The sequence below is a fragment of the Brienomyrus brachyistius genome, chromosome 15, assembly GCF_023856365.1.
Source record: "Brienomyrus brachyistius isolate T26 chromosome 15, BBRACH_0.4, whole genome shotgun sequence".
Classification (NCBI taxonomy): Eukaryota; Metazoa; Chordata; class Actinopteri; order Osteoglossiformes; family Mormyridae; genus Brienomyrus; species Brienomyrus brachyistius.
Genome location: NC_064547.1, coordinates 11786617 through 11807208, shown reverse-complemented (window position 1 = coordinate 11807208; position 20592 = coordinate 11786617). Strand labels below are relative to the sequence as shown.

Sequence of the window (20592 nt, the reverse complement as noted above, 5' to 3'; positions counted from 1 at the left end):
CACATATTCATATCTTTATGGGGACTCTCCCATAAATTTCTGTCATTTCTAATTGCAACTATGACAACCGTAACCCCTACCCAGGCCTAAACTAACCAAACTAAATACAAGACTTCTGCATATTTTTGTTTTTTTGATTGCAGTCAAAGATTTTTGTGTGTCGCAGCTTAGCTATTACAAATCCTCTTCCAAAATCACCCCAGTATTTGTAGCAACTGTCCAATACACTAATGTATTTTTTTGACTCAACCACTAGCACACCTTGTTTGGCTAAGCGATACCTTATAGAAATACTGAAGTATTAGTTAATTAATGAAGTTTGGGTTGTGGTGAAATTTAATGAATACATGAAATAGCTGAGGGGACCCTGAGAAGTGGTTTAGGAACCAAAGTGGTGTTCATTTAGCTATCCAACAAGATATCAGCTCACTCTTTTGGAGAACTGAAGACATTCATTTTCTTTTTTATTGTGCTACTGACTGTTACTGTGAATTTGCAAATGTTATAATGTTAAATCCTGTTATGAGTAAATATACACATTCTTATTAAACAGCCTTAAACGGAATATATCACACGTGCACACACACGCACACACACACACACACACACACACACACACACATACCCATGTGCATTTCAAATCTACTATACATTCTTTTTCTGATTTTTACTTTGAATTATCCAAAAAAATCAATGAGTGATCACCACATGACCATGAGATAAATAAATTAATATAATAAAAATAAAGAAATAAATAAAATGGATAGTCCATTCACAATGAACTGGTAAACAGAGTAATGTCACTTACATATGCGGGCCAACTACAGTTAAAGTATGCCATTACTGGCTGCTACCCCAACATGTAATTTTGGGAGAAAAGAACTACAAAGGAGACGGGAATGTCAGGATTTATTGTGACACTTTAGACAGGCAGTGATATGGAGGCAATTATGAGGCACCTCTGTTGTTGGGTAGTCTAGGGCCCACAACATTACTGCCCCTGGCAATGTGGGCGGAGCAGATGAGGACTAAAATGGTCACTTGAGGGGAGAAGGAATGACCCCTGCCAGCCCCATCCTGCCCACTCTGGTAACCATTCACGCCATTCCATTCCATTTATACCCGTACATTCCCGGACTAGGTGCCATGTCTCTGTGGCTCTTTAGACAGCTATTAATCTCTGCAGGATGATTGCTTTTATTTCAGGCACAGCAGGCTATAGCTGTCTTGCTCTTACAATCTCTGCCAGGTGACTCGGCTTCTTTCACACACACACGCACACACACACACACAGTTTTGTAATTATATCTTTGTGAGGACCCTCCATTCATTTCTGCAGAGAAAACTCTAATCCCAACATGATGACCTTAACCCCTACCCAAGCCTAACCTTACCCATACGTACCGAAACAAAATATGAGACTTGGCATTTTTAGTTTTTTGATTGCATTCACAGATCATTCTGGGGACCTGAAAAATGATCCCCACAACATCACAATAACAAGTTTTTTATCACATTTTATCACAGTAATATCACGTAATATAAACATAATCCACACACACACACAGTCTAGCACCTGAGGGAGGATAGCCCACGCTGTTAAGCCAGGGGGATAACCTGCTTGCAGATAAGGGTCAGTGTTTGTGTGTGTCACGAGTCAGCCAGAGCCCAAAACAATAGCGATGAGGTTTTCAGGTGACTCCTGGGAACAATGTACCAGAGGAGATGGAAGGGGGCATGTGAAAAAAGTGTATATTGTCCTGTCAATGAGAGACACACACAGAAAGAAAAGAAAACCTTGCTATAACTAAAGCCTCCAGTCTCCAGCAGGATGCATTTTTTAAGGACACGTGTGTCGTTACAATAGGGAGAACACAATCCCTTTACAATCACAGGACAATAGGGCCCTTCAGACCATGAGGGCTCGACAGACATGTTTAGCATGTGATTTGGCTGTAAAGGCACACGGAAGCTAAGTAGCTAGGGTCATCAATAAGATTTATATTTATATTTAAAACAGTTAATGTACTGAATGCTTATTCTAGATGAGCATCAGAACTGTGTCAAATTATATATCAGCTCAACTGAGGAGTAAATGTCATGCATTTATGAGAATGGGAAGTCAATGAGTATGAAAGGATTTCACATTATTTTAAATCATAGTTGCAGAATATATAAAACACCTAACACAGTTAAATTAGGCATTACAGGCATGTACAAGAGATCTGCTGGCGAAACAGAGAACTAGTATTTTATTTATACATTCATAATTTTTATTTTATTCTCTGTAACTTTCCGTAAAAGTTGAGAGAAATCAAAGTTCTCCATAATTCTCTACAACAATTATTGTTAATTCCTTGTGTCAAAGTAACTCATCTAAGATCATCTGCTATTATAAAAGTAGGTCTTGGAAGAAGAAACACAATACTTACATAAAATAACTGAAATCTTAACAGGTATGGTAATTAATATGAAACAAAAAATGTAAACCATCAACATGACTGTACTGAGTTATGTAAGGTTGTACTGGAATAAATGGATTTTAGTGTAACAATTCTTTAATAAATGAATAAAAAAAATGAAGACCGTTTCAGGATTAAGCTATTATTTGACTAAAACCTTACACTAATCCAAATTAAAAATTTTAAATAACTTGAAGAAGGTCATACAAAATCTGTTGGGGGGGACATTCTGTACTTTCTTTTAATATCTTCTTTCATATCTTATTGCACTGCAATGCAGCATGCATGTATTAAGTACCTCAGCTTCTCTTAAAAATACCTTACTTTTATAACTGCCCTGAAATGTATGCCCCTGAAGTGGCATGATGCTAAGCAGAAATGTTGCAAATTAACAGCCTTCATGTCTTTAAAAACCTATAATGTGGCAATTTCTGCATGCATGGTTATGCAGTCTGTTTCAGACAGTCAGGAACAGACCCTGTGTTCAACATTTCATTCTTTTGGGGGTGGGATGGGGGTGTGGTGGACTGATGACCTTCACAGTCAAAAAATACTTGATTTGATTTGACGAATCAAAATCACAGAGACAGCATAGCTGAAATTTTACAAACACAAATGATATTCCCAGCTGGAGGTCAAAATTAATGACATTCTTAACTAGCCAATGGAAAACTTTTTTTTAAAAGAAATTGTTTCTTTTTCGCAAGAATTATGAAAAATATCTTATGCATGCCAGCAAATGATTAAGCTGAAATTTATACCTGATAAATTGGTTATTTCTATTAATAATAATATTCTATTATAATATATCTTTTTATTATTATTTAAATGGAATCGGAAATCCAGAGTAGGAGCATATAAATGTTCAGAGTAACATTCTGCATAAGGAGAATATCTGAAATATTCCATTCAATCCATCCATATTTTCCAAACTGGCAGTTCACAGGGCATGACGTCTTTGTCATCATATATGGGCAATAGAGAAAATAATTGTATTACTTGCCAACAGAGTTTTTTTTAGAGTGACAGTATTCTTAGCCAGGTTCTCTTGAACCAGTATCAGAATTTATTCACTGATGAGACTGCTAAGCATTTATGTAAGTCACTCTGGGTAAGCGTGTCCGTCAAATGCAGTAAATGTTTCGTGATTATTGTCTGAAAAAGCTACATTTTACAGGTTTTCTAATATTTAATTTTGCATACTATTATTAATTATTATCAAACACACACACACACATATATATATTCTCTGATAAGAAACAGTACTCCAGACAATACACATTTTCAAAACTCAAGATGCAAACTACATAATGCGAAGACTCAAAATGAGGGGTGAAATTTTTGTCATTCCTGAGGCCTACTTTAATTTCTGTGGACAAAGCCGCATGTGCGTCTATTTGCTACGGTGACTGAATGGAGGGGGAAGGTGCTGACTAAGGCACGGGGGTCTTGTGGACTGATACCTTCTGGGATAGGTGGAGTGTGTGATTATATCTCTACACCAACACACCATTAAAGCAATTACAGCAGGAGACTAAACAGCATTGCCTGGGCGAGCACATTCTTATGGTGCTGATGGCTCCCAGGGGACTGCTGGTTGCAGAACCTGATCCTGGATGGGGGCGGGTTGGCAGGTTGGGGGACAAAGCATAAGTAATTCACCTGCATTAAGGTAAAAAACAAACCAGCTACATGGAAGGCGACTGGAGGACTTTTCTAAACATATCTGCATTTGAAGAAAATACATGTTTTACATCATTCATTTTTTGATTATTTTAAAAATGTTCCAGGGTCACTCAATAAAGGCTACCTGAATATAACTGTTTCTCTGAGTGAACAAGAAAAACCTACAAAAAGGAAATTTCAGACTTCTGTAAAAACAAGTACAACTATGACAACTCATGAAATAAGACCAAAGGGAAGCCTTTTCACTCTGGTCACAGTGACGTGTTGACAGCACTACTATGTGAAGCCAAGGTGTCTGACCAAGACACAACACAGGCACCTGTTATGAAGAATGCCAGGCTTGAAAGGGAGCAAAGTGACATAACAGCCTACAGGTTAAGACCCTGAAAGACACAGCTCAACTGGCCACATTGCAAAAGGAACCTATTTTCATGTGAAAGTATGAAATAAGCAAAGATCATTAAATATACACTGGACAAATAATACAAAGCAATGTGATAATAAAAGAGGTTTTCAGATTCAAACAATCACGGCTTTTCTGTACATTGATTTGGAAATAAACAGACTTTGTGTCTCCTCAACATCAGTAAGGCCCCCACTCTACTCCATATTATGAGACGAATCAGATTTGTTCTAACTGTTAGAACATCACTACTAAAATTTACGTGAAATGTTTTCCCATTTCCCATTTATAGCATATCTGCTTTCAAGAAATAATCTGAATAGAAACATGAAGGCTACTAACGCAAACTACTAAAAGACTATAGTGATGTCAAAAACTACTGAAAAAAAGAAAAAGAAATTTGTATTATAATGCACGTTTAAAAAAAAAAATACGATCAAAAAAGTCATCAGGTGGCTAAATAATTAGCATGCAGGATTTTAAGCTCGATTTAAAATTCACTTTATCCAAGAATCATTACAAAGTTATATAACAGTTACAAATGCATGATGTCATGAAGTCACTATGCATTCCAGCAAGCCGCTGGAATGTTCGTTTGACCCAGCAAATTCTGTAATTTACTGAACAGCACCAGATGAAATGTTGATTATTGTGCCGTATTGAATAATGAAGAGTTCATCCAGCGGCTGTGACTATTAAATTTCCTCGCTGTTTGGGGAACTTTTTGCATTTTTTGCATGGCTTATTCGTTTACCCCCTGTTTTCAGTTTCCTCTGCTGAAGGGATGGTAATTGTGAGAAAATGAACACAAGGCTTTCGATCTGTTCTATTTGTGCTACCCAGTACCAAACTCATTCCACCAAATCTGTTCAGATGGAGTGGAAGCCATTTTTATCTTGCGCAACACATTAAGAATTTACGTTCCTAAATTGCTTCACAATGGGAAAAGAATTATCAAATGGAATGCACCACACGGATTTTCGACGATTTTTTTCGACGACTATGCGGAAATCAATGCTCCCCTTCAGCTATAACACAAACCGAGATACAAAATTTACTGTTGCGTGTTGTCACAAAATTATTGCCGCTGATTTTATATAGTTTCCCATCTAAATTCTTGTACAGTTTATAGGTAGTGTAACAGCGGACAAGGCAGATAAAATTGTGAATATTAGTACAACCTATTGACAAACAAGTCAGGTCAAATACTAGTGCCACTGGCATAAACTTTTATGCATAATCTAGTAAACCGAGCAAATGAAAGACAAGCAGATATCGAAGAGTTTTAACCAAAGTTATTCCCAAAGAAGTGGGTTTGATATTACATCTAGACTATGCTTGCCTAGTGGTGGTGAAGTGCCAGTCTTTTCAGATGACAATTCTCCTGCTCTGTTGACTTTAACAAATAGACTTACTGAAACAGAGGTGACCACAGCATCTGTCTCTGTCCAAACATCAAGATGTAATCACTTATTTATACTGTATTAACTGGTACCTCATTTATAGAAAACTAAAATACACTTTGTAAATAGAGATGGATAATTCTTGTTCCAAGTGCTAAACAGAAGACAAATTATTTGCACCCACTGATTTATGAGAGATTCATGACATGGCCCATATAAAGTTTCACAATACTGACCAGAACGTTATAAAGATAGCTGTATAATAATTATGTTTTGTATACATAACAATGTATTTTATAAAAATTCTGAAAGACACCAAAATTGTCAAGGTAAGAAGCAATGGAATGGAATCTCTTTGAGGCCGCATCCATTTTCAGCCATTAAGTTGGCCACTGCCAGTGAAATAAGTGGGACACTGAGGTGGGACAGAGAGGAGATCTCCGTGCCTCTTACCTCACTATACTGTGTTGGGGCCGCCGTCTCCAAATACAACATGTTGGCGCTGAGGTTGAGCAGTGCAGCCGCTGTTTGCTCCTCTGGCTCCAGGGTTTTCTACCTTGTTTCCCCTGCTTTTAGGATTTGTTGGGGGTCTATGGATGTCAACAGGATAATCAGAGTCTCTATAGGATTCTACGGGGGTTGCCATATATACTGCCAAGGGGAGGAGTCTGACACCTACCCGCCCAATGCTAGAGTCCACACCTATTTTCACCTACTCAGGTATAACGCTAAAATGCTGCTGGTTGTACATGTGCATACTTCATTTATTCAATTTAAACTGTTAAGGGACTATTAAACACACGCGTTCTCATTAACCACACATATTTCTCAATTTTAAACAGTAAGATGTAGGCTTTCAAAATTCACCAGATCCTGTCCTGATGCACATTTCATTTTTCAGTTTTAATTCAGAATTGCACCAGTCAAAGACATTAAAGGTAACTGAACATATATGTAATACGAGTATGAAAAAATATCATACTTCAACAAAACCTCTATTACCCAAAAAACTGTATGTTTCATCAAGCACAGATAAAATAAATTTGAAGCAGAAGTGATATCTAAGCCAAAAAGTAATGCAATATTACAGCCATGAGGATTTATTTAATTAAACTAAATAAATTTCACCTGCAGCCTGAAGTGAAGGAACTTATATTTGAAGAATTAGCAAGAAAATAAATTTGTAAATCTATAAAATCTGTAAAGCTGAGACAAAATGACCCAGATGTCAATGCCTGGTAAATAATTTGCATATTATCTAAACTGTAGGCATATTATTTGGAGAGTGGATACCAATGAACAGCTCATCTGAGCACTTCTGTCCAAAGGTGGCAAAAAGTAGAAGAAGCACATCTTAGAAAAGCAACGCAGTATAAACACTAACTTAGGAGGACTTAAGAAGCTTTTAATGCAACCCAGACAGTCCTTAACAGTGTGACTCCCGTACATTGCTTCTCTCTATACATAACGAAAAGTGAAAATCTCTCTCAGATAATCAGAAAAACAGGTCTTACAGTGTCAATGCAATTAAGTATTGAAACATGTTGAAAAATGTATGTGGGAGTAACATTTGGAAGATGACCATTATTCATCCCAATATAGCTCACTTATCTTTAAAATCTGTCCCATTTGTGAAAACCCAACGTTTTCTCATTTTAATGACCCCAATATACTGCAAGTATGATTCACAGTTTTAAAACAATCTAATTCCCCAAAATGCAATCAAACTAATGGTATGTTCTTAGGACTGACATTAACTAAATGATGACACTGTTCTTCATCTTTTCATATTATTTAGTTTACGGTGATCTCAGTGTATAAAATTTCTAAATTTATATTGCCATAGTTATTTAAGGTACTCTAGTATCTGTCTGTTTTATCAAAAAACTTACATGTATCCTGAGGACTTTACAATACTGAAATAATACAATAAGCATTAAGGGCAGCTATATCCAAGCTGGTACTCTAAAATATGACCCTTTAATTTATACTGCAATGTGAGCTACGAGGAACAGGTATAACTTAACCAATGAACCAATCAAGGCAGACACAGGAGCAATGAGAAACATGGTGGACACAATAACTGTAAGAACACACAGAACTAAGAGAATTAACAAACACTAAAGACTAATAATCTACAGCAAAGACTAGGGGAAACACCACCAGGAACCTAGAAACAAGAATATACAGAAATAATCACAATAAACCTGGGGAAAGAATAAGAAAACACAAAAAAAAAAAAACACTAGAGAACTAAAATCCAGAAAACAAAACAGGTGATAACTAGCCTCAAACCCATGACACAGGGGAACAGAATCTAGGCTACACACTCATCCTCCTGACCTATGCAGCAGTCTGAGGAACAGGGAAAACACACTAGGGGCTAGACACACTGGGGCCGAAGGGCAAGAAACAGGGAAGAGGACAGGATGGCCAGCGACACCTGCTGGCCAAACAGGGAAGGGGACACGAAGTGCAGGTTTGGAGAGGCGCTGACCCTGACATTACCACCCACCAAATGCGTGAACACCGGGCATGTGAGGGTAATGTCACGGTCACAGAGAAGACAAGACCAAACAGCGAAATGCTAGACACAGAACCACTAATGAAAATCAGGAATCCAGACAGAACTAGGACATTAAAGAGGGGAACAAGGACAGATAAAATGAACACGGGGAGCTGGGAAAGGACCACCAGATAAGGGAACACAGCAGGGAACAGACCATACCATTTATTGTACTTTATAGTTCATCTGCAAATATTTTAAAATGATAAATCAGTTTCACAAGCACACTACCCAGCATCTTGTTTCCCTTATAAATATCACAGAATACCAAGACATTTCTCAAGTATGGCAACACAAACAATGACATATTTACAAAATACACTTATTTTAAATTTATTAAATGGCCAGCTCCTTATACTTTTCTTATTTGATTATACAATTGGAATTTCAGGTTAATCCTTGTAAGAGATAGGTCCTATAGACAGCTCATGCAGATCATTATTCTTGATACTATGAGTACTGAATCATATTCAACAACATGAACCATATTCAAATCAAAGAAAAAGCCTAATAGTCTAATGGGAATTTGGTTCAATTCCTAACCCTATCATCCTGCACAATACTTCTGAATTTGCTGAAGAGCAAATGGTGGCGGTTCTGAGTGCTGGGGAGGTGTCTCAGTCTCTTAGCTGCAGCCACAAATCTTTACCTACAAACTCAGGAAATTTTCCTTATTTTTGTAAAAGCAAACAATACTGGAATGATGCTCTGAATTTCAAACATGGTTTATCTACGTTTATTGAACCAGATCAGAGATAGAGGGATTTTTTATTGCTTATGTTTACTATAAATGATCACATTTATCAAGAGGAATATGCCTGTGTTGACAGTCTGAGGGAACTCGCATCTTTCTAGACAACTCCCTACTCCGCCATGCTCAGCTGATTTGAACCTTGCCATAAAATCAGTTGTTTTGAGGAAAGTATTGTGTTCCTGCTACCAATGTTTTCAACACATTCCTTTGTGATTTTTAACCCAAATGCTTTTCTCCCCTTGTTGCAAAGAGAGACCTATTGACAAACAAGGACCCGAGACATGGCTGCAGCTTTTTTTTACTAAATTGCCGCCCTGCAGCTAAAGAAAACAAGAAGTAAGAAAAATGCCTTACTAAGCGCAAGCCCTACACAATGCAAACATACCCCCTGTGAGGGTTGAATGCAAGCTGTATACTAATGAGACATAAAAGAGGGAAAGGCAGTGCCAAATCTGGCCCTTCATCAAAGGGTGCTGCTAAGTGTGTAATTGCTGGATAGCAATTTGCAGACTCGCCTTACAGCCAGTCTCGGGCCTCCCCATGTGTCACCGCCTGTACTCTGTGCTCTCCTGTTGCTAAAGGTTACAGAGGTGTGCTAACCACTCAGGCAGAGGAGCGAATCTTGCAGATACAGAAAGTGACGCTCTGTTTTGCTACTCTTTTTTTAGCCCCCCACTCAGTACCAGACAGCACCCAAGGAAGAGAGATAGCAGCATTCCTTCAGTGGGAGGGGAGCCCTGATCTGTTTTCACTGCCAGACAGGCTAAAGGAGTGAATGCCCAGTGCTGATGTGTAAGGATTTTAACATCCCTTTCATTCTATATATTGCTACACAGGAAGTGCATTCACATTCAAGGGCATTGCCACGCCTGTACTGAGGAAGTCTTACCTTGTTTGCTTTTTAACACACAGGTAAAATGGTTCTACAAGACCACAGGCAGAGGGGACACAGAGAGTTGCCTGTTCATCAATGAAATGCCCCTGTAACTCACTTCTTGCTGGAGAAACACAATCACATTCCATCCAGCCATCTAACCAGTTCCTCCAAATAAAATGCACATTTTGCATTGGGTGTTATACTTGTCATTATTTAAACACGGTATTAAATAGCTATCTGAAGTAAAATATTTAAGCTCCTTACTGCACTTTAAAAGACTCTCTGTCCATTATGTTCAAGCAGTAGATAATAGATCCAGTTTAAATAATTACATCCAGGCAAAAGCACCAGATTTAAAATCTATGGTAATGGTTCTTGGCATATTACTACAGCTAATCATCACATTTTAGAGAACATAGCAATAACCTAAAGATATAAAACAGGAAGTGCCCAGGCAAAAGTCTGTAATTCAAAAATAATTTAAAAAATTGTTTATCATAGTGCTAAACAAGATTTGACAATGTTCTTTAATGGCATGATAAGAGAGGGTCAACATGAAGCAAATCTGACCACAGGTTATCTAAAAGATCCACTGTGTTAGTGTCAAAAGTACTGATGGATGTCCTTATAAATTCTGATAATGTATCTCACAATGTTAGACAAAATAGTGTTCTAGGCAGTATGGAAAAGTATGGAATTTGATTTTGGTGATTTCCAAGTCTGGATAAATATATAAAAATCAAAGAAAGCATTGAAATATTTCAGTATAACCAGGCTATTGCAACAAATTGGCATACTGTCTAATAAAAAAACACATCTGAGTTTACCTATTAATGTTTTTGATGAAATCATTAATGTGAGCTGGTTGCCAGTGCCACAATGCATGCACAGCGCACATTGAAGAGCAACATCGCGAACCAAGAAGTGAGGGTATGTCTGTGGGATGTGTGCTTCATTAATTTCCAGCAAGACGTATTAATGCAAACTGCCTTCAAATTTATAATACTCACAATGGAGAAATGCAATTTCACCAACTTGGCTTGTCAGTCCTAAATATTGTGGTTGGTTAAGTATCTCAAATGTGAGCGTAAAGCAAAATGCGAAGTATAACTGCCCAGAGTGACACCCTCGGAGGTACGCTGACCTAGCACACCATCAGTACCAACCCCCAAGGCTCCCTGTCACCAACTTTTACCATTTTCACCCTCTCTACAGTCTGGAAAAGTTTTATAGTTTTAAAATGGAAACTATGCAGGAACCCACCATGAACCAAACTCTTTTACGAAAATGCATTCAAGCAACTCATAGCACTCTTCGACACTCTTGGAGGAATGGTCATACTGTTTATGCAGCCTGGATACAACTATGCTGAAACATTCTCAAATAATATTCATTCATATGCACAAAATGAATGAGTGCACTAAATGCACAAAACAACCACTTCTTTGCGATTTAACAGTGGCCAAAGAAATGCACTGTGACATTTACTTTAGTTTATTTTCTGTGTAAGCTAGTGTCATGCCCGGCTCGTCCGCTCCTCCTGTGCGCCACGCCCCCTGATTACCCACGTGTTTTCTCCCGATTGTACCCAGCTGTGTCTAGTTAATTTGCTCAGTCCTGTGTATTTCAGTCCGTGTCTTACCTGAATCCATTGTCTGTCACTGATGTTGTCAATGCCTGTGTTCCGTCCTGCCCGTACCTACGTTAATAAACCCCTAGTCTACCCCGAATTGCCTCCTGCCTGTTCCTGATCGCTCTCGCTGCCTGAGCGATCTCCCGTCCGGCACGTGGTGACAGAATGACAGACCCAACCAACGAGGCACCGCGGCAGACCGAGGACCAGCGTCTCGGTCTGCTGCAGGAGGTGCATTACTGGCTCCTCCAGCCCGATGTCCAGGAGGACCCCGTCGCGCTGAGGTTGGCTACCGACAGCTGCGACGACCTGCTGGCGACGTCCCCACGGGAGGACGGGCATCGCTTGGAAGTGGTGCGCTCCAACCTCTACCAGCTGGTTAGGCGCGTGACCACGCGGAGGTTGGAGCTGGACGAGCCAGGCGTCGCGGAGGTCGTTCCCCAGTGGTCCGTCCCAGCGGACGCGGAACAGCCCCCAGCGACCGCCGTGACGACTAAGAGGAGGAAAAAGAAGCACGCAATCGCCCCGACTATCGTGGTAGGGGCGTGCGCTCTCGTCCCCGCTTCCCTTCCGGCCGGGGAACTAGAGGACTCCCCGGCCGCTCTTACCGTCACCGGCGCAGCTAAGCTGCTTGCACAGGCAGCTTCCCCCATCCGGAGAGAGCGGCCCGCCGCCACTGACCTGCCACCGCCCCTAGAGCGGTATGTCTTCCGCCCCGACCGGCTGGCCAATAAGGGGGCCAGCACAGTGCAGGATGCCATCCCGCGTGTGCCCCGGAGTCTTAAAGGGGCCACGCCCGTCCTGCCCGCACGGGACTTACCGGTCCCGCCCCCTGCGGCCCCAGAGCCCGAGCAGCCGCCTCCGCTGCCCCCACTGCAGCAGCCTGCAGCTCCCGGGCAGGCGTCCTGACCGCGCTCCAAGTCCTGACCGCGCTCCAAGTCCTGACCGCGCTCCAAGTCCTGACCGCGCTCCAAGTCCTGACCGCGCTCCAAGTCCTGACCGCGCTCCAAGTCCTGACCGCGCTCCAAGTCCTGACCGCGCTCCAAGTCCTGACCGCGCTCCAAGTCCTGACCGCGCTCCAGCAGCTCCCGGGCCGGCGCCTCCACAGCCTGCTGACCCTGTTCCGGTCCCTGACCGTGCCCCTGCTTCTGACCGTGCCCCAGTTCCTGTCGCCCTAGTCCCCGAGGTGGTCCCGGAGGACTCCATCGTGGCTCCTCCCTCTTCGGAGGTGGAAGAGCTGGAATGAGACCCCTCGGGGATCACACTTGTGACTTTTTACCCTCGCCCCGGCGAACTCGACCCCGACCTGGGGTCGTCATGTCTGTGTCCCGTAAAGGGAGGGGACACAGACGAAGGACTGGGGTCCCGCCCTCCCTCGCCTGCGCTAGGGCTTGGTCGGCTCCTGCAGGTCCTGGCCCCCGGGTCGGCGGTCGCCTGCGGATCCCCCTCGCCCTCGTCGCCCTGCCTCGCTCCCTCCGCCGGGTTCTCGGCGGTCGCCTGCGGGTGCCCCTGAGGCGGCTCCTCGGTCGCCTGCTGGTCCCCCGCCTCCTGCGCGTAGGAGGACGTCGCCGCCTGCGGCGGCTCCCCCCCTCTCCTTGCCCTTGCCCTTGCCCAGGTCCCTTCCGGCTCCCTCGTCCCCTTCCCTGGTTCCCCCTCCGACTCCCTGCTTCGGTCCCTCGCCCTGTCTCGTCGGCCCTTCCGGGGTCCCCTCCGGCTCCGGCCTCCCGGCCGCCTGCGGCCACTCCGGCTGCCTCCCGTCGCCCGCAGTGGCTCCCTCGGCCGACCCTTTGGTCCCCCTCCTTCTCGCCCGGTGCCCCTGCCTTTGTCCCTCCTGTCTTTGCCCCTCCGTTTTCTGCTCGCCCTTTCGTTCCGCCCGTCTCTGTTCCTTGTTCCCCGGTGTGCCCGCCTAGCACCCCTGGTCCCTTTGTTCCGCCCGTTCTTTCTGTCTCCCTTCCTGGTCTCTCTCCGCTTTCCCGTTCGTCTGTCAGCTCCTGCCTTATGTTCTGTCTCTTGCCGTGTTTTGTGCTTCGGTCCTGTTCCCCGTCCTGCGTTGATTCTGTTCTTGTTTTTCAGGTCCTGTTTTGCCTCGTCCTGTCCGTCGCCCCCTTCCTCGGCGCGCCCGGAGAAGCGCGCCTTTGGGGGGGGGGGGGTCCTGTCTTGCCCGGCTCGTCCGCTCCTCCTGTGTGCCACGCCCCCTGATTACCCACGTGTGTTCTCCCGATTGTACCCAGCTGTGTCTAGTTAATTTGCTCAGTCCTGTGTATTTCAGTCCGTGTCTTACCTGAATCCATTGTCTGTCACTGATGTCAATGCCTGTGTTCCGTCCTGCCCGTACCTACGTTAATAAACCCCTAGTCTACCCCGAATTCTGCCTCCTGCCTGTTCCTGATCGCTCTCGCTGCCTGACCGATCTCCCGTCCGGCACGTGGTGTGACAGCTAGCAGTAATTAAAATGAAATTGAATCATTCCTCAATTTGTTACACTTGGTAGAAAATAAAAATAATACCCACATAATGGATTATTCAGATTTTACGAGGAAGATTATATCTAGTTTTTAAATAACCAATGAAATCTTCCTATTACTTATGCCCATTTATCCGCTGTAACTTATATTTCTCTAGATCAACGGTCCACTGAAATTGTCTGAATGTAACATCCTGTCATCCCAAAGGTACGTTTTACATCCATCTGCTGAAACTGCTTATCCTGTTAAGGGTCATGGGGGGTCTGGAGCCTAATCCCGGAGGGTACAGCCATAAGGCAGAGAACAACCCAGGGTGGTGCACCGACCCATTACAAGGCACACTCACACACACGATTCACTCCCCCAGACAAACATACATACATAAACACACCTATGGGGCAGAGTACCCAAAAGAAACACCACGAGGACGCAGGAAGAACATGCAAAGTCCACATATGTGGGAATTGAACCCAGGTCCCAGACGTGTGAGGTGACAGTGCTAACCACTGTGCCATCCCCGCAGTTTATATGATTAGTGACATAATGTATCATACGTTGAAATTCTCATTCTATTTATTCTCAGAATAAATAGACTGAAAAAAAAATTCTAGGACCTATGTATCCTAATACAGGGTTGGTCTGTAATCTAATTCCCATCTAATACATACTTCACTTAAAACAACGAACTTGCCAAAACATACAAATGTCATTTTTCATGTTGAATAACTCCCGTGACATCTAAGCATCCTGTATTGTCTTTAACAGAACTGAGAAGGGATTCATAATCACAAGCACTGACATTTTTCTTCAGTGTGTAAGAGTACTCACAGTAAGGTGTTCATCGGGGCTGTGCATGGTGATGCAATCCATGCTGATTTCAATAGTGTTACCTGGGGACCCATCCACCGGTTGCTCTGAGAAGTTGAGTTCTATGGGCTGAACTGAATGAAAGGCTGACCTATGGCAAAATATTACATTACGTAAACCAACATTATTGCACAATGAATACAAATATGTTGTAATTACCTTTTGGAGCGTTTAACAAACCAAAACTTTCTCAAATGTTAAAACAATTGATAAGGTATGTATAATGATTATTCATGCTGCTGACAGGATTTGCCAGAAAAAATATTCAATATACAGTAGTGGCCAAAATTATTATAACTCCTGACAGATCTGAAAATATTGACCTTTTTGCCTCCAACACATGATTTCATTTCATAATGTCCATGAAATATGCAGATGGTTGCGCTGAGCACACCAAGTGTCAAATGAAGTGAGTCCTACTGTTTTTATCCACTTTTAACTTTAATATTTGGTATGTCCTTTTGCAGCAGTTAAAGCAGCACACCTCTCAGTCATAGTGTCAATACATTTCCTGAGAGCTTCATCACTAATGCTATCCCATCTCTCCTGCAACTCAAGCTCAAGACTTTCCAATACAATACATCTGTCCAGTTTATTTTCCAACTCGCCCCAAACTTGCTCAATGGGGTTGAGGTCCGGTCTTTGAATGGGCCAGTCCATCAGTTTCAATGTTCCAGCAGATTCCTTCTGTCACAGGTAGTTCCGGCAATGGTTAGAAGAATATTTAGGGTCACTGTCCTCTTGGAAAATAAATCCAGGCCCAATAAGACGACTCCCATATGGGACTATGTGCCTCACCAGGATGTTGTCCATGATGCCATCAATTCTCTCTACATCACCTGTTCCTGGGGCTGAATTGGCACCCCACGCCATAATACTACCCCCTCCATGTTTAACATACAGGTAAAATTTTTATATCTCTCCCCCTCTCTCCATTGAACATAGACTCTTTGCATCTTGTCAAACTTGTACTCATCAGTCCACAACACTTTATACCAGTCTTCATATGTTCATTTCTTTTGTTGGCAAATTTCAGGCATTTCAGTCTATTTTTCTCTCTCAGTACTGGTTTATTTGGTAATGGTTTAAGTCCTCCGCGACCCAGTAGGATAAGCGGTTTGGAAAATGGATGGATGGATGGGTTTAAGTCCTTCTCCCAGTTTCTGACGCATAGTTCTTGAGGACACTGTTGCACCATTAGTCACTGTGGTGTTGATCTCATCACGCAGTTCTCGTGAGGTCTTTCCTCAGTCCTTAAGATTGAGAATTTTGAGATGCTTCACTTGTTTGTCAGAAAGTTTCCTTTTCCTACCTTAGCCCTTTCGGTTCTGGGGTTAATTGGTGGCATCATGGTGATCTGAAGTGTACTTTACAGTGCTTGGACTGCATCTCTTTAGCTAACTCCAGCCAGCATCAAAAAGGGTCTTTATTCAAACCTGTTGCTCACTCGTTAGCTCCTTCCTGACCTTAGCCATCTTCAAAGAAGAGCAACATATGCTTCAAGACTCCTTCTAATTTATACCAATTGGTGGTGTGACCTCAGTGACAAACCCTGATATTTCCCATCACTTAATGGGCAGGACAGACCTTCTACATTCAATACTTCTACATGCCTAGCATCGCGTAATCACAACTGAGCCGATGGTCCTTCTCTCGCTCTCTCTCTCGCTACGGGATTGTGGGTAATCGTTTCCCATGCTTGGTCTCAGTCGGCGTGCCTCACTCGTATTGTCAAAATTTAGTAGAAAAGCACCACCCGAATAAGGGAGTAGCAGAGTGAGTGATGAATCTGTTCAACGACAATGCAATGTCCACATTTCTGCGAAATTGAAAAGCAGGCAAAAGCAGCTGTCATTGGATAGGTTCCTTCTTAAAGTCGCACAAAAAGAAAAAGATTCCAGTGAGCCAACAGACAGCAGTGATTCCATTAGTTATAGTGAAAGTCATCCTACAAAATAACCCTCCTTTCCTTCTCACTCTCGTCTCCCTCACATCATCCACGATTCTTTTCAGTGGTAAAGTACAGGTTAATTTCTTTATGTATTTTTACTTTCTATTTTGTATTAATAATTTTTATATGAATATTTTTGGGTTGTGGAACGAATCATCTGAGTTTCCATTATTTATAATGGGAAAATTCTCTTTGATATACGAGTGCTTTGGATTACAAGCACGTTTCCGCAACAAATTATGCTTGCAAATGAAGGAATCACTGTATAACAAAATGCATATGCAAGATTGCCACCTTTCAGCTTCTGCCAGTGGAAATTGCTGTTAACATCTATAACAATGTCTATTAATGGGAAAGAAGACCATGTGAAGAAAATAATAAATTGTTCAGAATAAATATTATTTAAAAGTGAGATAGACTGGTAACAACCACACTATTCATATGAGAAACAACCATAATTTTCAATCATGTAAAGCAGTAAATCTGTTAGAAAAATATTGGTGTAATATGTATGGAATTAGGTATATTACAGTAAACATAAAACACGTACAAATTATCCTGACTAAATGAAAATAAGCTAATCAACGATCCAGTCTAGGCCAAGTATTACTCTCATGTATGGAGACATGTATGTCATCTTTTTCCCCAGTAGGCATTATACTCACTGGTCCAGCATTTCCAGGAGCTGGTTAAAGACATCCTGGCTGACGATGTCACTCACTGTTGATGGCTGTGATGATTGTGACTGTGACATGGTGGCGAGGAATGAGCTCTCTGTCCAGGACAGGCGAGCAGAAGGGTCTCTCAGCCTGCAAAGAGGCACATGTGAATTGCCTGGTTAGACAGCTCTGGAAATGTGACTGCAAGCTTCAGCTCACTCTCCATGTAAACCAAGGGACACTCCTAATTTAAATATGTTAAACAAGCAAATGATTAAAAAATATGTGTAGCCATTTTAAGACAAATTCTTTGTAAAAAAAAAAATGAAACTGACATTTAGCCCAGCATACTGAAAAAAGAGATAAGGCCGTAACTGATCCATCAGCCCATTGTTCCCAGTGCAGCGTTGCTCACTGCAGCCAGCACACAGTGGAATTCCCCTTTGGTATAAATGATCACACTCCTTCAGTTTGCAGTTCCTGGTATGTTTAAAAGCAAAAACCCGAAAATAGAAACTGGCACTCAAGGCAGCGGAAATTCCCCTGAATTCTTAGCACAGAGATGTCAGAACCCCCCCCCCCCCCCCCCCCCCCCAAACCCAAACAACTCTAATGGAGCACAGCAAATCCTAGACAAGCCACTGTGCAGTGCAACACAGACCTCAATGTCCAGACCTAAATCCATCTAAAGCTTGTGCTCAATAGTAAAGAAGTACTTTAACACTCTTAATAACCAGTCCAAATTATGATGAAACATAACAAAGGGATTCTTCTGTTATGAAAAGTACTCCAAAGTCCGATGGAGGTTGTTTAAAGGCACAGCACTGCAGACTTGCTTTGTGCTGAAACAAGGGGCTCACCTGAGCACATTTTGCTGCTTCATTTTTAGTAGCATAAGTAAAGCCTACAGCAACAAGCGACTTCCTGCACTGAATAACAAGTTCAATAAAACAGCGAAGGCTGATGATCTGTACAGCCTGTGGCCAGGACAGTTACCAGTACTGACAATACACCATTAAGTAAATATAGTACAGACAGGTACCTTTAGGTCGAGACTGCTCATCCTCCCTGGTCTGAAGTGAGACATATACCCAGGGGCACAGCTTTTAATTCTGGGCCCTCTGCCTAAATGTCACCATGGGAGGTGGGTCCCATTGAAGAAATTACCAATTGGCATGGCAGAATATATCTAGCAGAGCATATACCGAAATATTAGGGCAGAACTGACCTATTGCGTGAATTGCATTAACTTCACGATGGTCAAGTTTCCCCAAGTTCAAGAAATAAATTGTAACAAATTTTTAATGAAGAAGTAATGATTAATCAGCATGAACATTTTAATATATTATTATTATTGCTATTTTCACTGCCATTAACATTAGCTATAGAATTATATTTAAAAAAAAAAAACGATGCATTTGCATCACATGGAAAATGAGCATGGACAAACACTAATGTGTATAAATGGACCTTTTACGGAGGAAAACAGCAATTGTCACTCTCTTCTCTTTCAAGTTTTTGAAGCTTTAAATGTTTTTCTAATAACCATATTTTAATTTTGGCACTTTACGCATGCCCTGGAATTCACACTGACTTATTCAAATATAGGCTGGCCAGCTGTTATTGGCTAACCAGGGAGTCATGAGGGGATGGCAGGACTGAATCATTCCAGCTACAACAAAGAGGGGAAACACAGGATTTATGATTTGCTTCTTTGTGCAAAAAAAGATAACAAAGTAAAATATTTATTATATTTTTTAAATAGTGAGTAACATATTCACCCTGCAATGGGCTGGCCCCCCATCCTGGGTTGTTCCCTGCCTCGTGCCTATTGCTTCCGGGATAGGCTCTGGACCCCCTGCGACCCAGTAGGATAAGCGGTTTGGAAAATGGATGGATGGATGGATGGATGGAGTAACATATTCGTCATATTTTTACCGTGTAATTCAATGTCTGTCCAATACGTTTATGATATTTTGCTCCAAATGTTCCAAATCTTTCAGGGCCTTTGTCACTCAGGGGCCCTTGCAATGGTCCTATATTCCTCCCTTCCTTTATGGCAACCCTGCATATATGGCCACCCATTGGATATCACCTGGGTAAGGTGTTAGGAAGGAAAGGATGCCGCATCATTTTATGGAAATGAAAATGATCAACCTACTGAGGGCTGAATTGAAATTTCATTGCAGCAACTCAAAATCATACTCAGTAGTTTGTATGACCACATGCTTGTCGGGGCATGCTCCTACTGAGACAACGGATGGTGTCCTGGGGGATCTCCTCCCAGATCTGGACCAGGTCATCAGTGAACTCCTGGACAGTGTCAGCTGCAATTTGGCGGTGTCAGAAGCACCGAAACATAATGTTCCAGATGTGTTCTATTGGATTTAGGTCATGCAAGCGTGGGGTCCAGATGGGCCCTCATGCTACCAATAGTGAAATGCAAAACCAGTAAGAATACAGTACTAAAACAGTAAGAAAAGACGAGGAGGAAAAAATGTCAGTGGCTAAATTTGTCAGTGGCTACCCAGAGAGTTATCTCTGGGGTTGAGTGCATCGTCAATGATGCAGTGCATTTTTCGTGTCTATTACAGTTTATATCTTTATGTAGAAACATGAAAAAACACAGACTAAATTCGTAATTTGTCTTTTTTTCTAAAACATCCATTCTTGGAAGTATTAAAGTTTTAAAAATAAGGTTAAATCGGCAAAAATGTAAACCTTGTTTCTTTGTTTTACCTGCATCGGGGGTGTATAGTACCACTTTCACCTGAAGATCACTATTTGCAATCTAAATAGCTGCATCAGTGTGTATTCGAACTGCATTTGCATGGTAATTATATGAACAGTGCATCGGTGAAACGCG

At 41.9% G+C, this 20592-nt stretch overlaps 1 protein-coding gene across 4 annotated transcripts in view; it reads right to left on the bottom strand.

Moving 5' to 3' along the window:
• LOC125708896 (tumor protein 63-like) overlaps window positions 1-20592 on the bottom strand; it is a 60173-nt gene that overhangs the window by 25852 nt on the left and 13729 nt on the right. For 2 of the 4 annotated variants that reach the window (XM_048976811.1, XM_048976812.1), the window contains exons 2-3: window positions 17733-17876; window positions 15078-15207 (exon numbers count right to left, since the gene is read on the bottom strand). In XM_048976811.1, the coding sequence (XP_048832768.1) occupies window positions 15078-15207; window positions 17733-17876 (274 nt within the window). Of the gene's footprint in view, window positions 1-6407; window positions 6588-15077; window positions 15208-17732; window positions 17877-20592 lie in introns of those variants that run through there. The other 2 variants (XM_048976813.1, XM_048976814.1) reach the window with 1 other exon arrangement.